Source organism: Limanda limanda, chromosome 15 (genome assembly GCF_963576545.1).
Source record: "Limanda limanda chromosome 15, fLimLim1.1, whole genome shotgun sequence".
NCBI classification, from domain to species: Eukaryota; Metazoa; Chordata; class Actinopteri; order Pleuronectiformes; family Pleuronectidae; genus Limanda; species Limanda limanda.
The window spans coordinates 17328329-17347044 of record NC_083650.1 but is presented as its reverse complement, the minus strand read 5'-3'; the positions used below and the strand labels follow the sequence as shown (position 1 = coordinate 17347044).

The 18716-nt window shown below is 42.4% G+C and overlaps 1 protein-coding gene across 2 annotated transcripts in view; it reads right to left on the bottom strand.

The window, feature by feature from the left end:
• The window catches only part of LOC133020884 (inactive tyrosine-protein kinase 7-like), an 81397-nt gene that overhangs the window by 20954 nt on the left and 41727 nt on the right, over nucleotides 1-18716 (bottom strand). For both annotated transcript variants that reach the window (XM_061087623.1, XM_061087624.1), the window contains exon 2: nucleotides 6216-6512. In XM_061087623.1, the coding sequence (XP_060943606.1) occupies nucleotides 6216-6512 (297 nt within the window). The remainder of the gene's footprint in view (nucleotides 1-6215; nucleotides 6513-18716) is intronic.

The following is an 18716-nucleotide window of genomic DNA, read 5'->3' as shown; positions in this document are numbered from 1 at the left end:
GGTTTCCCCATTCAGGAAGTGACCCTGCACACGGGGACATTAATAATACACATAGCATGTCAAGAAATGTCAAATCGTTTTTCAAAAAAAGGGAAACATAATACCATTTGTCAAGGTTTGTCCAAGGTAGACAAGCATATATGTATCCCGTGATGTACTGAGGTTTCTCATCCCCTGTGATGACCTGTTTTGTTATACGCAGAAATTTGGTATCAGCCATGAAAATGCTATATTTGCTTTATCTGATGCAGTCAGCGTGAAAAAAGTGCAGGCGCAGTGTACCTTGTGGGGATTCCCCTTCACCCTGCTGTGTATGTTGACTATACAAATACTTAAGAGTTTACACTGACTGAGAACAAGGGCTAATTGTTATTTACGTGATGATATGTAAGCAGTGGTTGCAGCACACAGTAACTCTACACGCTGTGTGGTTACATGGGAATAAGGACGCGTCCAGTGAGCGAGCATGTTTGTTTGGGTTTCCCCGGATTATACATGAGTCAATGGTTTTTTTAGTAAGGTGTGTGGTGTGTGTGTGTGTGTGTGTGTGTGTGTGTGTGTCATTCCCTCATGTTTAGCTCCATTCCTATGAATGCATAGTGTGGCTGCCTCTCGGAACCTATGAAATATGCATAGCATGAGCCTGCCCCTAAGACAGTTGGGGGTGGGGGGCAGCACCCCTTTGAGGTCAGAGGGGGCGCTAGAGGAAAACCTGTCACTGTGAATTAAACAGGAATCCAGCAGTTCTCTGCACAATGGAGGCTCATGGGAAGTCGTCTCTACGGCAACGCGGCCTACGTCCCTCTGGCTTATATCCCCATCTGAGCCAGGCGCCGCTCATTAGCTTCATCTCAACACAGATGCCCCGACAACTGAGAATGTGTGTGTGCTACGCTGAACAAGTGTGTGCTAATATTAGTGTGTGTTAGAGAGTGTTTGTGCATGTGTGGTTTGGTGAGGAGTGAAACACACTTAATGATGCTGTGCCCCTCAGCATGAGAGCATGTGTACACATGGCAGTTCAACACAGGTTACTAATTGTTAGTGTGTCTCACTCAAGGCCATTCCAGTCAATAGGTCCAGTAAGTTAGTGAGGAGGAGGAGGAGGTTGTGAGGAAGGCCATCCAGCGCTATGGGGACCTGGGGCCAGACACTCAGACAGACCTGCTATTAGTGCAATAGAAGCAATAGGGAAAAAAGAAGGGGAGACTGTGAGTCACCGAGGAGGCGGAGGAGGGTGAGAAAAGTTTGATGGAACAATTATCATCTGCAGCACAACGACAGACAGTCATCTGCAAATTAAATTGTAGAATTTGTTTCAACCTGCCTAAGTAACAGGTGGGTGTTTCCAGTTTCAGGTGGTGACAAAGCGTCAACCCCAAGGGCTGAGACTGAAATTCAAAATTATATTCTGTACATAATCTTTGAGTGGAGTATGTCTGTCATGGTTGAACAAAAAAACCCAAGCATGTGTGTGAAATAAGATCGTAAAGTAGTGGGTGAGTAGTGTAATAGGAAAGTGAGGTTGAAAAGATTAGGAAAAAATAACTATATAAAAAGTGAAAAAGTCCTCACTGTAGCAGACACACAGTTTGACTGATGTGTGACCCATTCATGTATGAGGACACAACAACAAGGTGCACCTTTTAACTCAAACTGCCTCATGACTTATTCAAAAGTTCTACACTGCTGAGTGCTAACATATTCTTTCCCCCAGCAGGTGTAAACCTATTCCTGTTTTTTTAAATTTAATTTCCAATTCGACCTGGATTCCCTGTAAATAACACATTCTGAACCCTTGCTCCGCTCGTGGCTCTATTCACAGTTTCAGGTTTCTCCAGCTGTCCGCTCGACAAACAGAAGGCACTCTTTCATAACCTATTAGTGGCAAATACTTGCCTGTAATCCCTCTCAGAATGCATGACTAAGTGTTGGAGCGGGCCTGGCAGCTAACGCCGTAATTAGGGGAGTATAATTATTATGTTGAAGACAGAACAGGAAGCTCCATCAACACACGGATGATAACTGATGAATTGCGAGGATATTGTCAAGGCAGATGCGTGGACCGTTCATATCTCAGTGTGCCAAAAGGTGGCTGTGTGTGTAATAATGTGTGTGTGTGTGTCTGTTTCACTGAATGAGCAGATTTGTTGCCATGGAGAAGAGGCAGGGTGGATTGTGTTATCCAGGCAAGTGCTATGGCTATGATTTGACTGGCAGCACCATATGGGTACGGAAATAACTAAAACATGTGGTATAGTGGTTTCGTATTGTAAACTTTGTTAAAAAAAATGGTCCTAGGAAATGCGTGACGAGCCCAGCACGCCTTCTGAGACGATGTGTCAGATTTTATCAGCTGCGGCTGACAGAGGTCAAAGGGCTCCGCTGCAAACTGTGGCGATTCAGAGATGCTGCTGCTGCTGTAACATGACAGATAGAGGAGGAAGAAAGGAGGGAAGGAAAAGAAACTGACACTGGAGCAAAGTCACTCTGCAGGGGAGAGGCTGAGAGATGGAGCCGGGGTCATTAGGCACGAGGAGCTGCATTTTTCACCTCGCAGATGACAGGATGAAGGGGGGAAAAAAAGTTGAAGTGATTCCGAGAAAAAGTACAGCTGAGCTAGCCATCAGCGAGGATGCTATAAAATGCATCTGCTGAACAAATGTAGGTTAAGGACACAAGCTGTGTGATTAATTCAGGATGGCGTGTGTGTGTGTGTGCACTCTCTAGCTCTGCGATTTGAAAGTCTAACCCGAGAGGAAATTCTGCCTGCCTGTGTTTCTGCAGTTTCATTTCCCTTCTTCTTACACGTCCGAGTCAATGGACTTCAAAACAGTGTCGGCCTTCATCTTATTACAGATTATTATTGAGAGTCAAGCCAAGCGTCGCCTCCAGGACCAACAAACGCTCCGTGACAATGGTGATGCCTGAGCCGCCACGCCTCTGCTGGACACGGCCCTTCGCCACTGATGCCTAGTGACCGGCTGGGACAAAGGGCTGGGGGGGGGGCTAAAACCACTCTTGGACAAAACAGAGGGGAGATAATTACTCTGAATAACTCTCGACTGGCTTGGATTTGACCACCCACCCTTGAGATAGAGACAAATTAACTCTCTCTCTCTCTCTCTGCAGAGGGGGGAGGGGGTAAAAGCTAAAAGCTCTGGTACAGTCTATGTACAGTACATATGGAATACCCCCCCATCCCAACCCCCTCCTCCTCACAACCCACATTAACTGCTACGCACGCAAACTAGCACACACATGAGCGAACGCACATACAGGATTATTGCCAAGGGGGTCTTCGCTTTAAAACCGCGTGCGACTTTATCGCCCGTTAAATGTATGTTGGGGAAATATGAGAACATCTGTCATAATAAGGTCTGATCCACCTAAAGTGATCCAGAGACAAACAGCCAGTGCATTACAACAGACCGACAAACGGGGTTGATGCAGACAGACAGACTGATGGTACGAAAGTGATCAGAGATGATTCACTACTGTGTGCTACTGAACCTTGTGTGTTTGATCCTGGAACATATATATCGTTGTTTCTCGTCTTACACGTGTTTTTAATCAGCTCAAGTTGCTGTATTCTTATCAAACTGATAACTCAAGGCTATCGCATCAATCTCACTGATAATCTCCAGACTGATGTTTGATGGATTACAAACAGTACATGCATGAACATCTGCCTCCTGGCCAATGCATCTGCTTGTACATACCATTGTCATATCTGAAAGATGTGTAGTCGCAGGGTGTCCAGCATCAGGTTGTGTGCTTAATGTGCATTTGCAAAGAGACACATCCACAGCTGGTCAGCCTCAGATAAAGATGAAGAGGGAGACTTTGACATATTTGCTGCTACACAACAAAGAAAAACTTGCACCGTAATTTTCAAGAGCAGTCGGTCTGATATAGCATTAATATCTCCGGCAAGGAATTTATGTTTTCAGCTGTGTTTGTTTGTAAGTTAGCCAACAGGATTATGCAAATACTACTCGTGGAGTGGTAGGACATGGCCCAAAGAAAAACTCAGTAAATATTGGTGCAGACCCGGATCAGGGGGCGGATTCAGGACCTTTTTTTACTAGCTTTAAGATTTTGAGATAGGAAAATGTATCTGGTGAAATTAAATGTGGTTTCATAAGCTGTTGGGCCTTGGCAGAGGTCGGCACACTACTGAGTGCTAGCGCTAGTTTACACTTGGATATATCAAGCTGGTGAGTGACGTGCAGGCTCACTGTGGGCAAAAACAAATTTTCATGATGTGCCTGCAAAACAAAGCAACAGCAATCATATGAACAATTATAGCTATGCAAAGAATCAGGCTGATTAAAAGCAGTCAATACTAATAAATATCCCTGTGGCTCTATTTATATTGTATTGTGCAAACCTGAAGCTGTATCTAGAAATGAACCCCACACAGTGATGAAAGTCGACCAAAACTGTGAGATTGTAAGAAGGAGCTGAAAGACGACCTGAAGCCCAAAGTGCAGAATATCCAACAATTATATCAGGCTAATTAAAAATAAGTGGATAATTACAGTGATAGTTATGTGGGTACATCTTTTAGAGTACACAGTAATTTACTAATATACAATACAGATGATTGCACTAGAGCCAAAAAGTGTGTGTGTGTGTGTGTGTGTGTGTGTGTGTGTGTGTGTGTGTGTGTGTGTGTGTGTGTGTGTGTGTGTGTGTGTGTGTGTGTGTGTGTGTGTGTGTGTGTGTGTGTGTGTGTGTGTGTGTGTGTGTGTGTGTGTGTGTGTGTGTGTGTGTGTGTGTGTGTGTGTGTGTGTGTGTGTGTGTGTGTGTGTCAAGAAAGTGGCTCAGCTCTTGCAGCACGTTTGTGTTCAAGTCGCACTTTGTTACCAGAATAGATTTTGACACTCTAGTCTTCATGTATGGGATAAATGTACATTTAACATCTTACATAAACATAATTCCGTGATTTAATGAGTGCAACGAGAAAAAGAAAATTACTTTTATTAAGTAAATACAGCACCTTCTTTCCAATAAAAACAGGCCCGTCTTTCCAACGTGGGAATGGTAATGACCTGGCAGATAATACAGTTTATTTTGGGTCTGCTCTCAAGAACTGGTGTTTCATGTCTGACTTGTTTTTCTTTTCTTTTTAATCTGTGGGAGTACGTCAGTTGGACTTGGCCGACGCACAGGATCATGTTTAATTGCAGCACATTAAATCTGTTCCCTTCAGATCAGATGAGGTTTTGCAAAACTTATGTTCTTCTTCTAAACTATTCAGATTCGGTGCTCGACATCACAGACCACAAACATCCGCCGGGGGAGGCGCATCCTAAGGGGAAGGGTTAAACCTCATCTCTCTCTTTCTGCCTGTCCCTCTCTGTTTATCTCCCAGTTTGCTACGAGGAGGTCTGGACACTCATCTGTTCTTGTAATCAGCCTTTGAACTAGCAACAGCACCGCAAAAGACAAAACCTCCCGGCTGAACAGAGAGAGGACAACATATTCCAGATGGAGCCATTTTTCAAAACCGCTTTGCTTTTTGTTTTTTGACGGCCATCACTATAACTCAGTGTTTGCAGGACACAAAGGCTTTTCAGTAACAACTGGTACCTGAGGCCCTTCCACAATACACAAACAAGGTTCTTATTATCCTAAACAACCTTGTGCAGAACTCCCATGGCTTCCCCTGGAACTTGGAGAGGGTCACTGAGCTTTGAATTTGGGGGCTACAGCAAAGAAATCAAGACACTAGTGTGCCTCGACTGAAAACGTAAAGGAAATGACTGAAAAGCCTGGAGCAAAGAAGGGCATTGTTAATCTTAACCTAAATAATTATATAGCTAGGAGGTAAACGACTCTGTTGAGTAATATCCAAACAAAAGCCTTTTGAGTGTATACGGGAAAAGAGAGTGTTACACAACGCAGAAAAGAAGAAAAAAAACAGTACAAGCAACAAGAAACACATGCTGGGTGGCACACGTATCCAGTTTCCTTTGGAGAGAGGGAGATGAAGCCACAAAGAACAAGGCAACAAGGTGGAAACATTCCTTCAGCTCATACTACCTGTCATCGTATACTGCCACTTTTGTGTTGCGGTTTTGATCCAGAAACTGGACGCACATCCTTGTTTGCCATTATGAAACCCTGTCAGCTGGCAAATTCTCACTCAGGAAATCAAAGGGGCTATTTTTCTTTTTTCGGAATGAGGCTTGAAATGAAACACTCACACTTGATATTGAAGGAGGCGTTGGTGGAGTGGAGAGTCTCTCCCGTGGCCGCGTTTTCTACGACGCACTCAAAGTTCCCTGCGTCCAGCTGACGATCCACCGCCGTGAACTTGAGGTTGCTGCCCTCCTGGAAGAGCCTCTCGCTGTTCTCCAGGCGCCGGCCGTTGTGGAGCCAGCCGTAGCTAATGTCGGCCGGATCGCTGACCTCGCAGCGTAGCATGGCGCTGCGGCCGTGCAAGGCATCCTGGGACTTGGGCTCCTTGGTGAACTGGATGGCAGCAGCCTGGATGGACAGAACTGGAACGCAGAGGGGGGGAAAGGGGGAGAAAGTAAATGACAGAGGGTTAGGATTTGGCTGCTGTTAACATTTTACTGCTTTTTCCGCTCATTAAGTGTGCGCCATGGCAACCACTTAGCCGTGTGGAGGAATGTGGTGTTTAGACACTAATGGCTAACTGTGAACTATTTTGTCGTAAAATTATCAGACCCAACGCGGAGAAAATCCCTTTTCTCATTAGTGACTAATCTGACACACTGACACACACACACAAACACACAGTCATATCCCATCAGCTCAGTGAGACACGTATCCCAAACAAGACACGATGTGCTGCACACACATCCTCACGCACACTTGAATCTTCTATTTCCCTCATGATACCGTGGACACGCTTTTTGTGTGAGGGACACGTTTTCTGCTCCAGTTACCCACATGTCACCGGAGGAAATGGGCAGAGTGACTTTCATTAAACATGAGTCACAAATCCCCTCAGTTCTATTTTATTGTGACACAGTCAGAGTATTTGTGTGAGGCGATATGGTGATAATATGCAAAGGCAGAGGGAGGAAAGAGGAAATGAATTAAATCAGAAGCATGGAGTCACATTGCCGTTAGCTAGAAGCGCATGTTGCTGTTTGTGTTTCACATTGTTACTAGTGGTCGACTGATATGGGGCTTTCAGTGGCTGATGCTGATAAATAGGATGGTAATATTATATTGTTCATAATTTAGCAAATAATGGAAAACATTTGACACAGTATTGCTGAACATTCACTTAACACTAATAGCAGCCACAGCTTCAATGAGAATAGGGTAGCAGTGTAAATATGATCATTGACATTGAACACTGACCTTTTTATTTTATTTATTTTTGGGATGGGAGGCACTTTGTCCTTTGTTGTCCTTTGTTATGTCTCTATACTGTTGGTATACTGATATGTTTGTTTGTACACATTACATATGAAACTGAAAATAAAATATTTAAAAAAAATCCAAAAATCCTTTATGCATCTTTATCCAAATCTGGCATTACAAAACAACAATGTAAAGATACTTCTTATTCCAGCTACGTTCACACAGCTCACGTGATTTCTGCCGCGTAGAACATTTTTATTGAGACACAGGAGGAGTCTCATTGGCTGCTCCATCTTCAATTCCTGTTTGCTAAACCAACACAATGGACATCAGTAGCCATCACCATAGTTCATCAAGCCAGGCCCTCACCTGCACAATGTTATCATGTCAGGCTTTGTGATTATAAGGAACGGTTCATCGCTGGAGTCGATTGAACATACCTACACCTGCGAGATAGAGTAAGAGTGTGTGTGCGTGAGTGTGAGTGTGAGTGTGAGTGTGAGTGTGAGTGTGAGTGTGTGTGTGTTCATGGCCTCTGGCAGGCCAGGAGCCAAGTAAAAAGGGATCTTTCACTAATGTTTAATCAAGAAGCCTGTTGAAGATGAGCCAAGGGTAATCCCTCCATCTCTGACCCTCCTCATCCCACCGCTCCCGTCCTCCTGCTGCTGCCTGTGCATCTCTTCATCACCTCTGCCTCAGCTGCAGGTGGCACGAGCTGACAGACAGGCAGCAGGAAAAGAAAGAAAAAAAGACGCAGCAAGGCAGAGAGGCAGGTCAAACAAGACATCTAGTGAGGCTGTGTTCGGGTGGGACAAGGATAAATACATTTGCCTTAAATGCCCCCTTGCCTTAAATCTCAAAGTCAGATTTTTTAAGCAAAGAAACCCCAAAAATACAAACAAGGACACAAACAAAATAAGTAGTGGAAAAATAACTAACATAGCAAGGCAGTTTACTACTCTAAGTATACAATGTCCAGGTACGTCACAAAACTCATGTTGAAACCTATTATTTTGCAGATAGGAGAGGTTAGAGTTCACCGGCCGTCTTCCAGATCTTGAACACTGGCTCACAAAATGACAGGCACCCTTTCAGGTTGAGGAAGCGGACCACATCAAGTTGTGTAAGCGTAACACAAATCCTATCTACCGTTGCATGCAAGGTAGATAAGCACCAAAATAAATATGCGGTATCAGGTGTTTTATCAAGAGCTTTTGCATACAACACGCTATGGTGAAAAGTAAGAAGATACCGTTGATAAAACCATCACTGTTCTCATTGTTTGGCCTCTTGCTCACCAGCAGCAACTGCAGTGAAAAAGCTGTTCTGATAATAAAATATCTCAAACATTAGCAACAACACAGGACACAATAGCGAGATGTACTGTAGACTACAACCACCATTAAAATGTTGTCACACAATGGTCCTCTGACGCATCCAATGATGGACAGTTGCAGATTTCCATTAAAAACACACAGACACTTCCAGTCCTTTCAAACCCTCGTTATGTTTCCAGGGAACAAGGATTTTACCAACAGCAATGAGTTGAACATAAATCTGATCAAAGCAGTTCATGCAATGTTTCTCTAAAGCGACTGAATATGATGAACCTTCACATCTGCCCAACATCTGTCACCCTTTCTTGCAAATGTTGTACAGAACTCTTGCACAGACGGCTCATCATGTATGGATTCACTTATTGCATATAGAACTACACATGTGAACACAATTCATAGCCTTAAGGTTGTTACACTTGAGTTGACTGGTTTAAATAATAAGAAATAAGGAAACAATGACACAACGCTCCAGTGTTATATTTTTAGTCCACTGTGCTTTTGTTTTTAATTTCCCACCAGGTCTGGCGGCAGAGACGATCTATGGGGAATCCACTGGGGAGGGTTATATTATTTTCATGGACACAGTGTATCACAGGTCACAGACACATTGGCCCTTTCTTTCAGCTGTAAATACACTGTGGGAGAGAAATTTACAGGCGGGCTCCAGGGGTGACACTATACCTGCCAGATGATTGATTTCTACTTCCCTGCATCAGGGTTAAATGTCTCACTTGGGATGGAACCTCACCCCTTAACCTCAATTTCTGCCACTTCAGCTGATGTGGCAACCATCTCGTTTCATTTCCCCACATAGATTTGAAATCTAATCACAACTTCTTTTGTTCTTGTTTTTTTTTCTAGGTGAAGACGGTGGACTGAGGCTTGCAGCATTACTCACAGTGACCTAAGGTTTTCAAGTGAACGGACAGAGTTAAGGTCTTTGCACATGCACAACCAGTACACCTTTCACAGATGTCAAAACGGCAATAATAACTGAAACTGTACCAAAAACTTTGATGAGTTGATCAGCAAAAATGGAAAATATCCCCGTTTCAGTTTCTCAAATGTCAGGATTTTATATACTTGAGTTCTAGATTGTGAAACAAGATGTTTCACATTCCAAGAACCAACACTGAATTTATCAATCGAAACGAGTATTCAGGAGTCAATGATTATGACATTATACATAGCCTGAGTTCATAAATCATTCTTTCTTCAACGGAGATAAACTCCACAAGATTTATTAGACACAGGATTGTTACAACTCCTCTTCTGTACGACCGACTGGTCTCGAACAATTCCCTGAAGAGGCCCTGAATTGGTTCCATCTGTGGAAAACTGGGATAAGAGGCAGCAGATGGGTTGGAAACTCCAGCAGAGACATCCCCAACATCCACCTCAATCAATCCATCAAGTAATGTTCACAGACAGCGCTCTGCCTCAGCGCCAAACCTACAGCTGGGCCGCGAGGTAGCGCGCCAGCTCCCATCACAGCGAGCCTCCTCTGTACACTGGTGTTACGAGCTTTGGTGGGAGCGCAGCGGAGGCGTGGCTTGCAGTTGATGGTTTCATTTGAGATGCATGATGACATGCAGTGGTGAGTGTGTGTGGATCTTAGCTGCCAGAGGGAATGACTTCCGGGAAAAGTCCCGGCAGAGACGGTGTGAGTAGATAAGGTTTTTTCACATACCACAGGATGACAGACGAGAGAGAGAGAGAGAGAGTGCGTGATTGACTGAGTGAGTGAGAGAGTGAGTGAGGGAGAGTGAGGTGCACTCTATCACGTCTTAGGGAAATCTGCCAAGTGTACTGTACTGTTCAAAGAGAGAAGGCACCGTGACCTACATCTGCAACACACACACACACAAACACACTCTGCAGCCCTTCCTATCCAACACTCATATAAACAGACACACAAAGACAGACTTGAAGGGGGCACACACACACACACACACACACACACACACACACACACACACACACACACACACACACACACACACACACACACACACACACACACACACACACACACACACACACACACACACACACACACACACACACACACACACACACACACACACACACACACAATCACATCGTCTCTCAGCAACACACATTCTACAGAAGATTTATCCGTCCGAACGAATCAATACAGTTACTTTAGGCCATGCTTTGTCAATGAGTCACACGCTGGCTAAAGGGAAAGAGCCGCTTGGATCTGCACAGAGTGACATTTCAGAGAGATAAGCGGGGCCGGTGCTATCCTCACTCCTGCTGAGGGCCCTTCACAGAAAGAGCAGTTGAAAGGGAGAGTTTCAGATACAGTGGGAAACAAACAGAGATAACAAAGAATGGAGGAATGGGAATGTTCTCGTCACAGAAACTCTCAATTCAATGCAAAGGATGTTGAAAAGGAGTTATGTTAAACTAACAATGGCACAATGACATTGAAGTAAAATGAATTATTAAAGGTATGGTTTGGAGTTTTTTGCCCCTAGTATCACTGTGGAGGTGTGTATTTATTTTTATTTTGTCTTGGTTTTATTCCCAGGCCACACCAGTTTTATGGTATTTTGCTGGGTGACAGCTGGGGGAAGTTATGTGCCAAGACTTGTAAAGATGTGCAAAGACATGCAGGAATACACCCAGCAGTGTAAGAATAAAGCCAGTAAACAATAATTAATTTTAATATATAAAAGTGTCACTGGGGGAAGAAAATAGACAATGTTGTTAGACCTCATGGATACAATTTAACAAGAAACCATGAAACAGCACCTTTAAAATTCATATTTTTTTAATTGGTTAATAGGTAGATTTGGACTAGAATATAGACTTATAATATGTGAGAAAATATATAACATTTTCAGGGCTTTTTCTTAATCAAGTGGTTTTTTTTCAGTTCTATTGAAATAATTTAAATTTAAATAAAAGAAAGTGGAATCAAGATCAATTTTAAAGTGCTGGTGAAAACCAGCACTTTAATTTCTCTCATTCTTCAGTGAGCCTCTCTCCTTCTGTTTCTTTCCCAGGTTAATAAACACAAAAGACAGAAAGATTCCCAGCACTGATTCCAATCAATACGCACTTACTGGAAAAAGCTAAGAACAAACACACTAATGCACCCGAAAGAGCAGCAACAGTCATGAAATATTAATAGTTCTACACTTTCAAAACAATTTGAGTTTCCCTGGATTTTGATCCAGGTATCTGGAAAATAAGTTGAAAGAGACAGAAAGTGGGTTAAAGGCGCAGGGGGAAACTGCTGAGAGGGGGAAAATATCAGCACACGGGGATTCTCCTCCTCGGCTCGCTGCACTGCCGACCCCATTAAGCCGGGCTCGGCTGTCGGCGCTGTCAGGTGCAAGTCGCCTTAAAGTCGGCCTGACAGCCAGAACCCACCATAATGGGCTCATCAGCAGCCCACGTCTCTCTTTCACAACGTAGCTCGCTGGCACAGGCAGAGAGAGGTGTCAAGAGCGGAATCAAATTTCACAAGAAACTATACTGAGACGCCTTATCAACTTTCAGCATAGATCGCAGGACGCACAGTCGGGGTCGCAGCCAGAGGGTCTATGAGTTGGTCTAATCTCTGACTGAATGTCATTAGGGTTTATCCATCATTTTTGACAGAATTAAGTGAGACAGTATCTGCAGGTCACACATTCACCTCAGATCTGTTATCAGCTGCTGGGCCTGAAGCCAGACATCTGACAATTATTATTGGCAGCAACATAAATATTCAAATGCCAATATTCATGAAAGAAGACCAATTAATGTCTACAACTTGTAGCTCCAAAATGACAGTAACCCGAGCAGCACATCTGAAAAATTCATAATTGATTGATTTTATTTGTTGAAATAAACTGGAATAACCGCTGGAACAAAGTGATTCACCAATATTTTTCTAGGCTGTCAGCTCATCATCAGTCGACTGTGATTCTTCAAGTCAAGCGTTTGTTTTCTCCACCAAGAACAACAAGAAGGTTATGTTTTCATTCCTCCCTGTTTGTTTGATGGTAGGTTGGTTTATTTGTAAGCAAGATTACAGAAAAACTAGGGAGCAGGATAAGCATGACATTATTAAATTGTTAATACTGATAAAGACATAAGGAAGGAAACCTTTTTTTTCCCGTTCCTTTGTCTCATACAAAATGGATACCTTCAGTCCACCTTTGAAAAGCATCAATCTCAAAAATCAATCTTTGCTCACAGCTCAGGTCATTACTGTGATGAGGGGTCAGAAATCTAAAGTGAAGGTACAATGGGATCAATCACTGGCAGAATATATTCGTTGATATAAGGTTAGAGCTCATACAACACACTTTGTGCAGTAGTTTCTGTCAAGGATTATGATAAATGTAAATAAAAAATATTTTTTTAAAGTCAGGCTTTGAGCCAGGGTGGCTACTACATGATGAATCTTTATTTGTGTTTTATACTGAGCCTGCAAATGTCACAGGGAAAAAAACATGTATGATTTAGATTTTTTCTAGAAATATATTTTTACCTCTTTCACTAGAGTTACGGGATAAAATGTATTTTATGGGATAATGATTATGATGCTAATGTAATTAGCATGGATTGCAAGAGGGTTCGTATGTATAATACATTCGATGTGGATAATACATCAGAAGTCATCGGCATCATACAAAAATTAATTCTGTAGCGCTTCTTAAATGTTTACTGCCATGTGGATTAGAAGAAAGTAGGATATCAAATATAAAATGTGATATCAAATCAAGTGCATTAATAAGCTATCTGTGTGTTATTTATTTAAGATCAATCAATAATTCAAGAGGATAAACAATAATGCACACAAATTATTAAATTATTATGCTAAAAAATAACCTCAAAAGTTGAATTTATCAAATTGCGTCCATGCATTAATTGTATAAAATAATCCACTAATTATGCACTTGGACCACATTTTGATGTTGTGCCTAAAAATTTCAAAGTTTAAGTTAAAAAAACAAAAACAACATCATGCTACATTGTCAAGTCAGTCATCTAGTGTCAGGTCAGGACTTCAAACCCTCCGCTCTAGTGAACGTGCCTCATGCCAAAGATGAACTGAGCAAAGGGTTGGTGAGGAAAACCCAGGGATGAAGTGGAGAGGGTAAAAAACATTGTTCATCGCGTATGATTAATGCTCAGGGAGACAGAGTTGTTTGAAAGGAGAAAGATGTCTCATGCCAGCATGTAGGCCTCGCAGCCGAAGAAATAGGTGAAGCAGAAAGAAGTGCTGCTGAGGGAAATCGAAAGGCTGAAAAAATGTTCTGCAATGCGTACGAGCCCCGCGAGCCAGAGAAATAAAATGAGGGCGAGGGAGAAGGAGAAGCTCAGGGAGGAAGAGGAGGATGAAAGAAAGGGCTCATCACTCGCGAATCAAAAGATCGTTAGAAGGATATATTAAAGCAAAGAGGTAACCATTAACAAAATAATAATACTGATCAACTGGTGATGTGTGAAAATTGTAGACAGTCATTTAAAACCCCTAAATTCTTGAAACCCATCTGATGAAAAAAGATGCAACACCCACACAATAAAGAATATTTCTAATCGGTTTTAAGTTGCACCTCTGAATCAAACTTTAAGGCTGTCTGCATAGGACAGAGCTGCAACTTGGGAAAGTCGTTATTACATCTTTATTTTATTTCATTTTATTCATCCAGATGGTAAGAAGAGTTTGAGGCTTCTCTAAATGCCTCCAGTCCAGTGGCCAAAATAAAAAAACACTTTATGAAGCATTCTGGATGACAGCCAAACAAATCATGATCAGGAGAATTTCCCATATTACACCCTTGTGATACTCTGGGTTTCACAGCTCACACACAAACACCATGAAGTAACATCCGATATAAAACAAAGACGGCTCAGAAGCGACAGTTTCACCCCGAGTCGTACATTATCTATGGACAAGAAAGAAAATCAATATCCAGATAAGATAAACTGATTGATGCTAATCGCCACAAGCTTTCATTGTGCAGGTAAAACAGTTATATTAAATAAGAAAAAAGATGCTTCTGAATTGTATTTATAAAAATCTGAGCCTTAATTCAATCGAAGTTGAACTTAATCTTTACGACGTTATGTTATCAGTGAAGCTGCTGTAATCAGGACCGTGTGACTCCACCAGATCATCACACACCACAGTGTTATCTCTGAATCCTTCTCCAAACAAACTGCTGGAGGGCGACGACAACCAGTGACGACACGCAGCACTGAGGCTGCGAGAGGTTAAAGGGGGAGTCGGCCGCACATGCACAGACGGAAACAGCAGCTCCCACAAACGCTTGGCACCAGTCACACCCGTTGCAGGAGCTCAAATAGCCCCTATGTGTGCGAGTGGTTCAATAGCCTGTCGGCGGACCGTGTCGAAGCGGGACAGCTGCTCTGAAACGTTTCAGGGTGACGGGATAACAGAGCGAAGAGTCTCTGAATCGCAGGGATGAGCGTCGCTGCCGGAGCGTGAGACAGTGATTGGAACGTTCGGCATGGCTGCCATCAGATGTTTATCTCCGCACCTTGCGCTGAGTGACACAGAATTCTCTGTCACAAATGCAAGTGCTGCAGATTTTTGTGAAATACTTTGTTGGGAAATCCAGCAATCTATGAAAAAAACACAATCCTATGAAGACACGACTGAACTACCTGGCTTTAACACTTTGTTTGTTTATCTCCCAGCAAAATCTACATAACCCAATTAAGGGTAAAAGCAGCAGGAGTCCATAACACCCCCCCTTGACTCAAACTTGCACACTGACGGCAAACAGAGCAGCTTCAAAAGAGTTTTTTTAAAATAGGGAAGAAAAGGAGGGGCACAGACACGATTTGACTTCTTCATATTGGATCCATTATTAACAACTCAGAGAGTTCTCATAAGATCTGAAAGAGAGCCTGGCACATTTGGAAGCAACATCTTTTGTTGATGTCTATGAGAGGGTCAGACAGGGGCCGACACGATGACTGGAAAAACATGTCATCAATTTTTCAACACAAAGGATGTGCAGTGAGGGAACACTGACGTAAACCACTCTCTCTTTAAAAGCATCTAATTTAGCAGCTGCTGTAATTTACGCTATGTCCTGTTCAGAGAGTTGAGGGTGGCCCTTTACTTTGTACGATGCACAAGTCTGCTGCCCTCGAGTCCTGTGGAAAAAGTCTAGATTTAAAATCAGAGTGGAACTTCGGCTGAGAAAATGTGCATATTTTTATTTCCAGCAGTTGAGCAATCAGTGCAGATTCTGTCTGCTGCACTGGAATGCCAGGATAACGAGATTAGCTTCCCTGCCAGGGTGGATGTCAAACAGAGAGAAGAGGAGGAAACAAGAGGAGAAACGACGAGCGGTGTGGCGAAACTGATACCAGTCAAAGTCTCAAGTTAGTTGGAACCTCCTTGGAAGTAGCTGTAAATACATTTTCAGTACCAAGTGAAATATGGTCTTGATATTGTAAAGAAGGATGGCAGTGAATACCTGATCAGATTACTCAACTTTCTGATCAGAGTATTCCTGAATGTCATGTCTACTGTGGCATTTCATTGTTTTCAAGGTAATCTATGTGAAGTAAGTCAAACACTTTTAAAATGAGACATATTCTGCTCATATTAATATTCATAATAAAAATAAAATAATGTTTCCCTGCTCGAATGTTCAGAAAACACATCACTTTCCTCAACGTGTCCTTTGCTGCAGCTCTTCTTTTCAGCCTCTGTCTGAAACATTCTGTTTTTAGCTCCTGTCTCTTTAAGGACCCCCTTCTAAGAAAGCCCAGTCTGTTCCGATTGGCCAGCTGGCACACTCTGTTGTGATTGGTCAACCCGCTTCCGGCATATAGGAAATTAGTCTCCGCTCTCGCTGGGCCGGGCTTTGTAAAAGGTCTGTCGGACTAGCCAATGAACATGCACTACTCAAATGTTGCTCATCGTGAGGTTATCAAATGATGAAGAAGTATTGCCTGAGCTACTTAGGTGTTTCAGCAGCTTCAGGATCAGTGCTTTCTGTGGCAGGAGGGACTCCCTTCACTTTCTTCACAGCTTTTCAACTTTGCAGAACTTTTCTAATACACGAAAAATCCTTACACTAAAAGCAGGAAAAACAATGAATAAACATCATGTGTCTCCTTTAAGGCTTATTTAACATAAACCCATTTCCCTGAAATCAGGACAGAAGTGCAAGCTTGGATGATTGTCACATTGACATTTGCCGAGAGGCTGTTCTGTCACAGTGCTTGTTTTTAAAACATGAAGCGAAATGTCAGTGGAAAAACTGTGACAGATTAATCCTCAGTTGGTTGAGTTTGTGGACAGAGATGTCAGAGAGATAAAACGGAGTGGTAACGAAGAGCATGGAAAGCACCAAGCTTTCATGGCCTGTCAACAAATAACTTGATGCGTGTCTGTGTGATTGCATGTTTGAGTTTTCCACTGACTGAGTTGCCTCCCCTGGCTGTTTCCTCGAAAACTGGTTGGCAGAAGAAGTTCTATTAGATTGACAGGTTTTTATGGTTTATGGTCTCGTAAACACAATGGAAAAACCCCAAAGAGCATAAGACAGGTAAGTCAGCATGATACACTGCGCTCGTATTTATTGACACTACATTATGATGGCAAATCAAAACTTCAATTCCTTTGGCACCAAAAAACAATGAAGACAATGTGTATTAGAGATAAGTGTGTGTTGTGGGAGTTCATAGCAGACCAAAATAATGTTTCTGTGCTTTAAAGTCACAAAAAAACAACAAACAGTTAACAGAACGTGAGAGCTAATCTAGAATACTGACGTCAAAATGAGCTCATCTTGCTAAATGTGCATTTTTCATGCTCTGCCGCTCTCCTGGTCAGTGTTTTTCAACAATGCTGTGTGTCAGCAATAGTTTGCCATTTCTAAACGTGAATTTCACAGAGTATTCAGCAGTGCATGAAGCTGAGATGGCGCCAAAACACAGAGGTCAGGTTGCCTCATTTAGCTTGACAGCAGAGACGTTAAACAGAACGGAGTTAGACCAGGTACAATGTCTCTGTCAAACCCTTTGTAGCGGGAGTGACAGATGGTTCACCACAGGCTGATGTCATTAGTCAACACGCTGGGCGTCTGTGGCCTTAACTTGGTGACTTGGTTCTAGAATTATTTTAAGCAGGAAAATGATGTTGCAAAAAATATATGTTTTATTTATGTGGCACAGGATTGAGCACAGATGATTTCCAAGAGTAAAAGAGACTTCCTCACTGTACTACTTTCTTTGCTTTTATCTTTTTCTTTTTATTACTAATCATCTTTATTCTCTTTCTTGTTTATATTTGTGTATCATTTGCTGTCTTTGATTTTAAATTATAATACATGACTTTGCTTTTTGTCTCTGAGGTTTTGTTTCCTTGTCTGTTTTTGTCCTCTGCTGTTTTAACAAAATATGTTTTCAATTACTGACCAATCAATTCACAGTGACATAAAATCATTACATTTGAGAAGCTGCAGATGTTTGACATTTATGCTTAGTTAAGAAAAATCTAAGGAATAGTTTGGGAAGTACTCTCGTGGAGAAACTAATATCTGGACCCTAAATATGTAGCTACCCAGCAGTCGGCTAGTTTAGATTAGCTTAGCTTTATATAAACACTGGAAACAGGGAGACAGCTAGTCCGTCTCTGTCCAAAAAATATGTTCAAACTCTAAAATAAATCAAAGTAACATGAAAGATTGAGTCCCTGCTGTCTCTTTTCTTTACGTACAGAAAACTGACCTCGGGTAGTATTTTATTCTCTGTGGGACATTACATCAGCCGAACACATCTCTGTGTTCATTCTGCTGCTTCTAATTGAAAACCATGTTCAAAGCAGCAGAGCCAGGATACCTCTTTACCAATGGCAGCGGTATGCACACCCACTACCTTAATTCAATCGCTGCTCCTATTGTACCATGTAATTGCACCGTATAAGGGTCAGACTCTGTAGTGTGACTTGCTCCTGTGCAAAGAGAGGACCCGGCTTATTATTACAAACCTCGCTGAGATCACTATCAGTTTGCA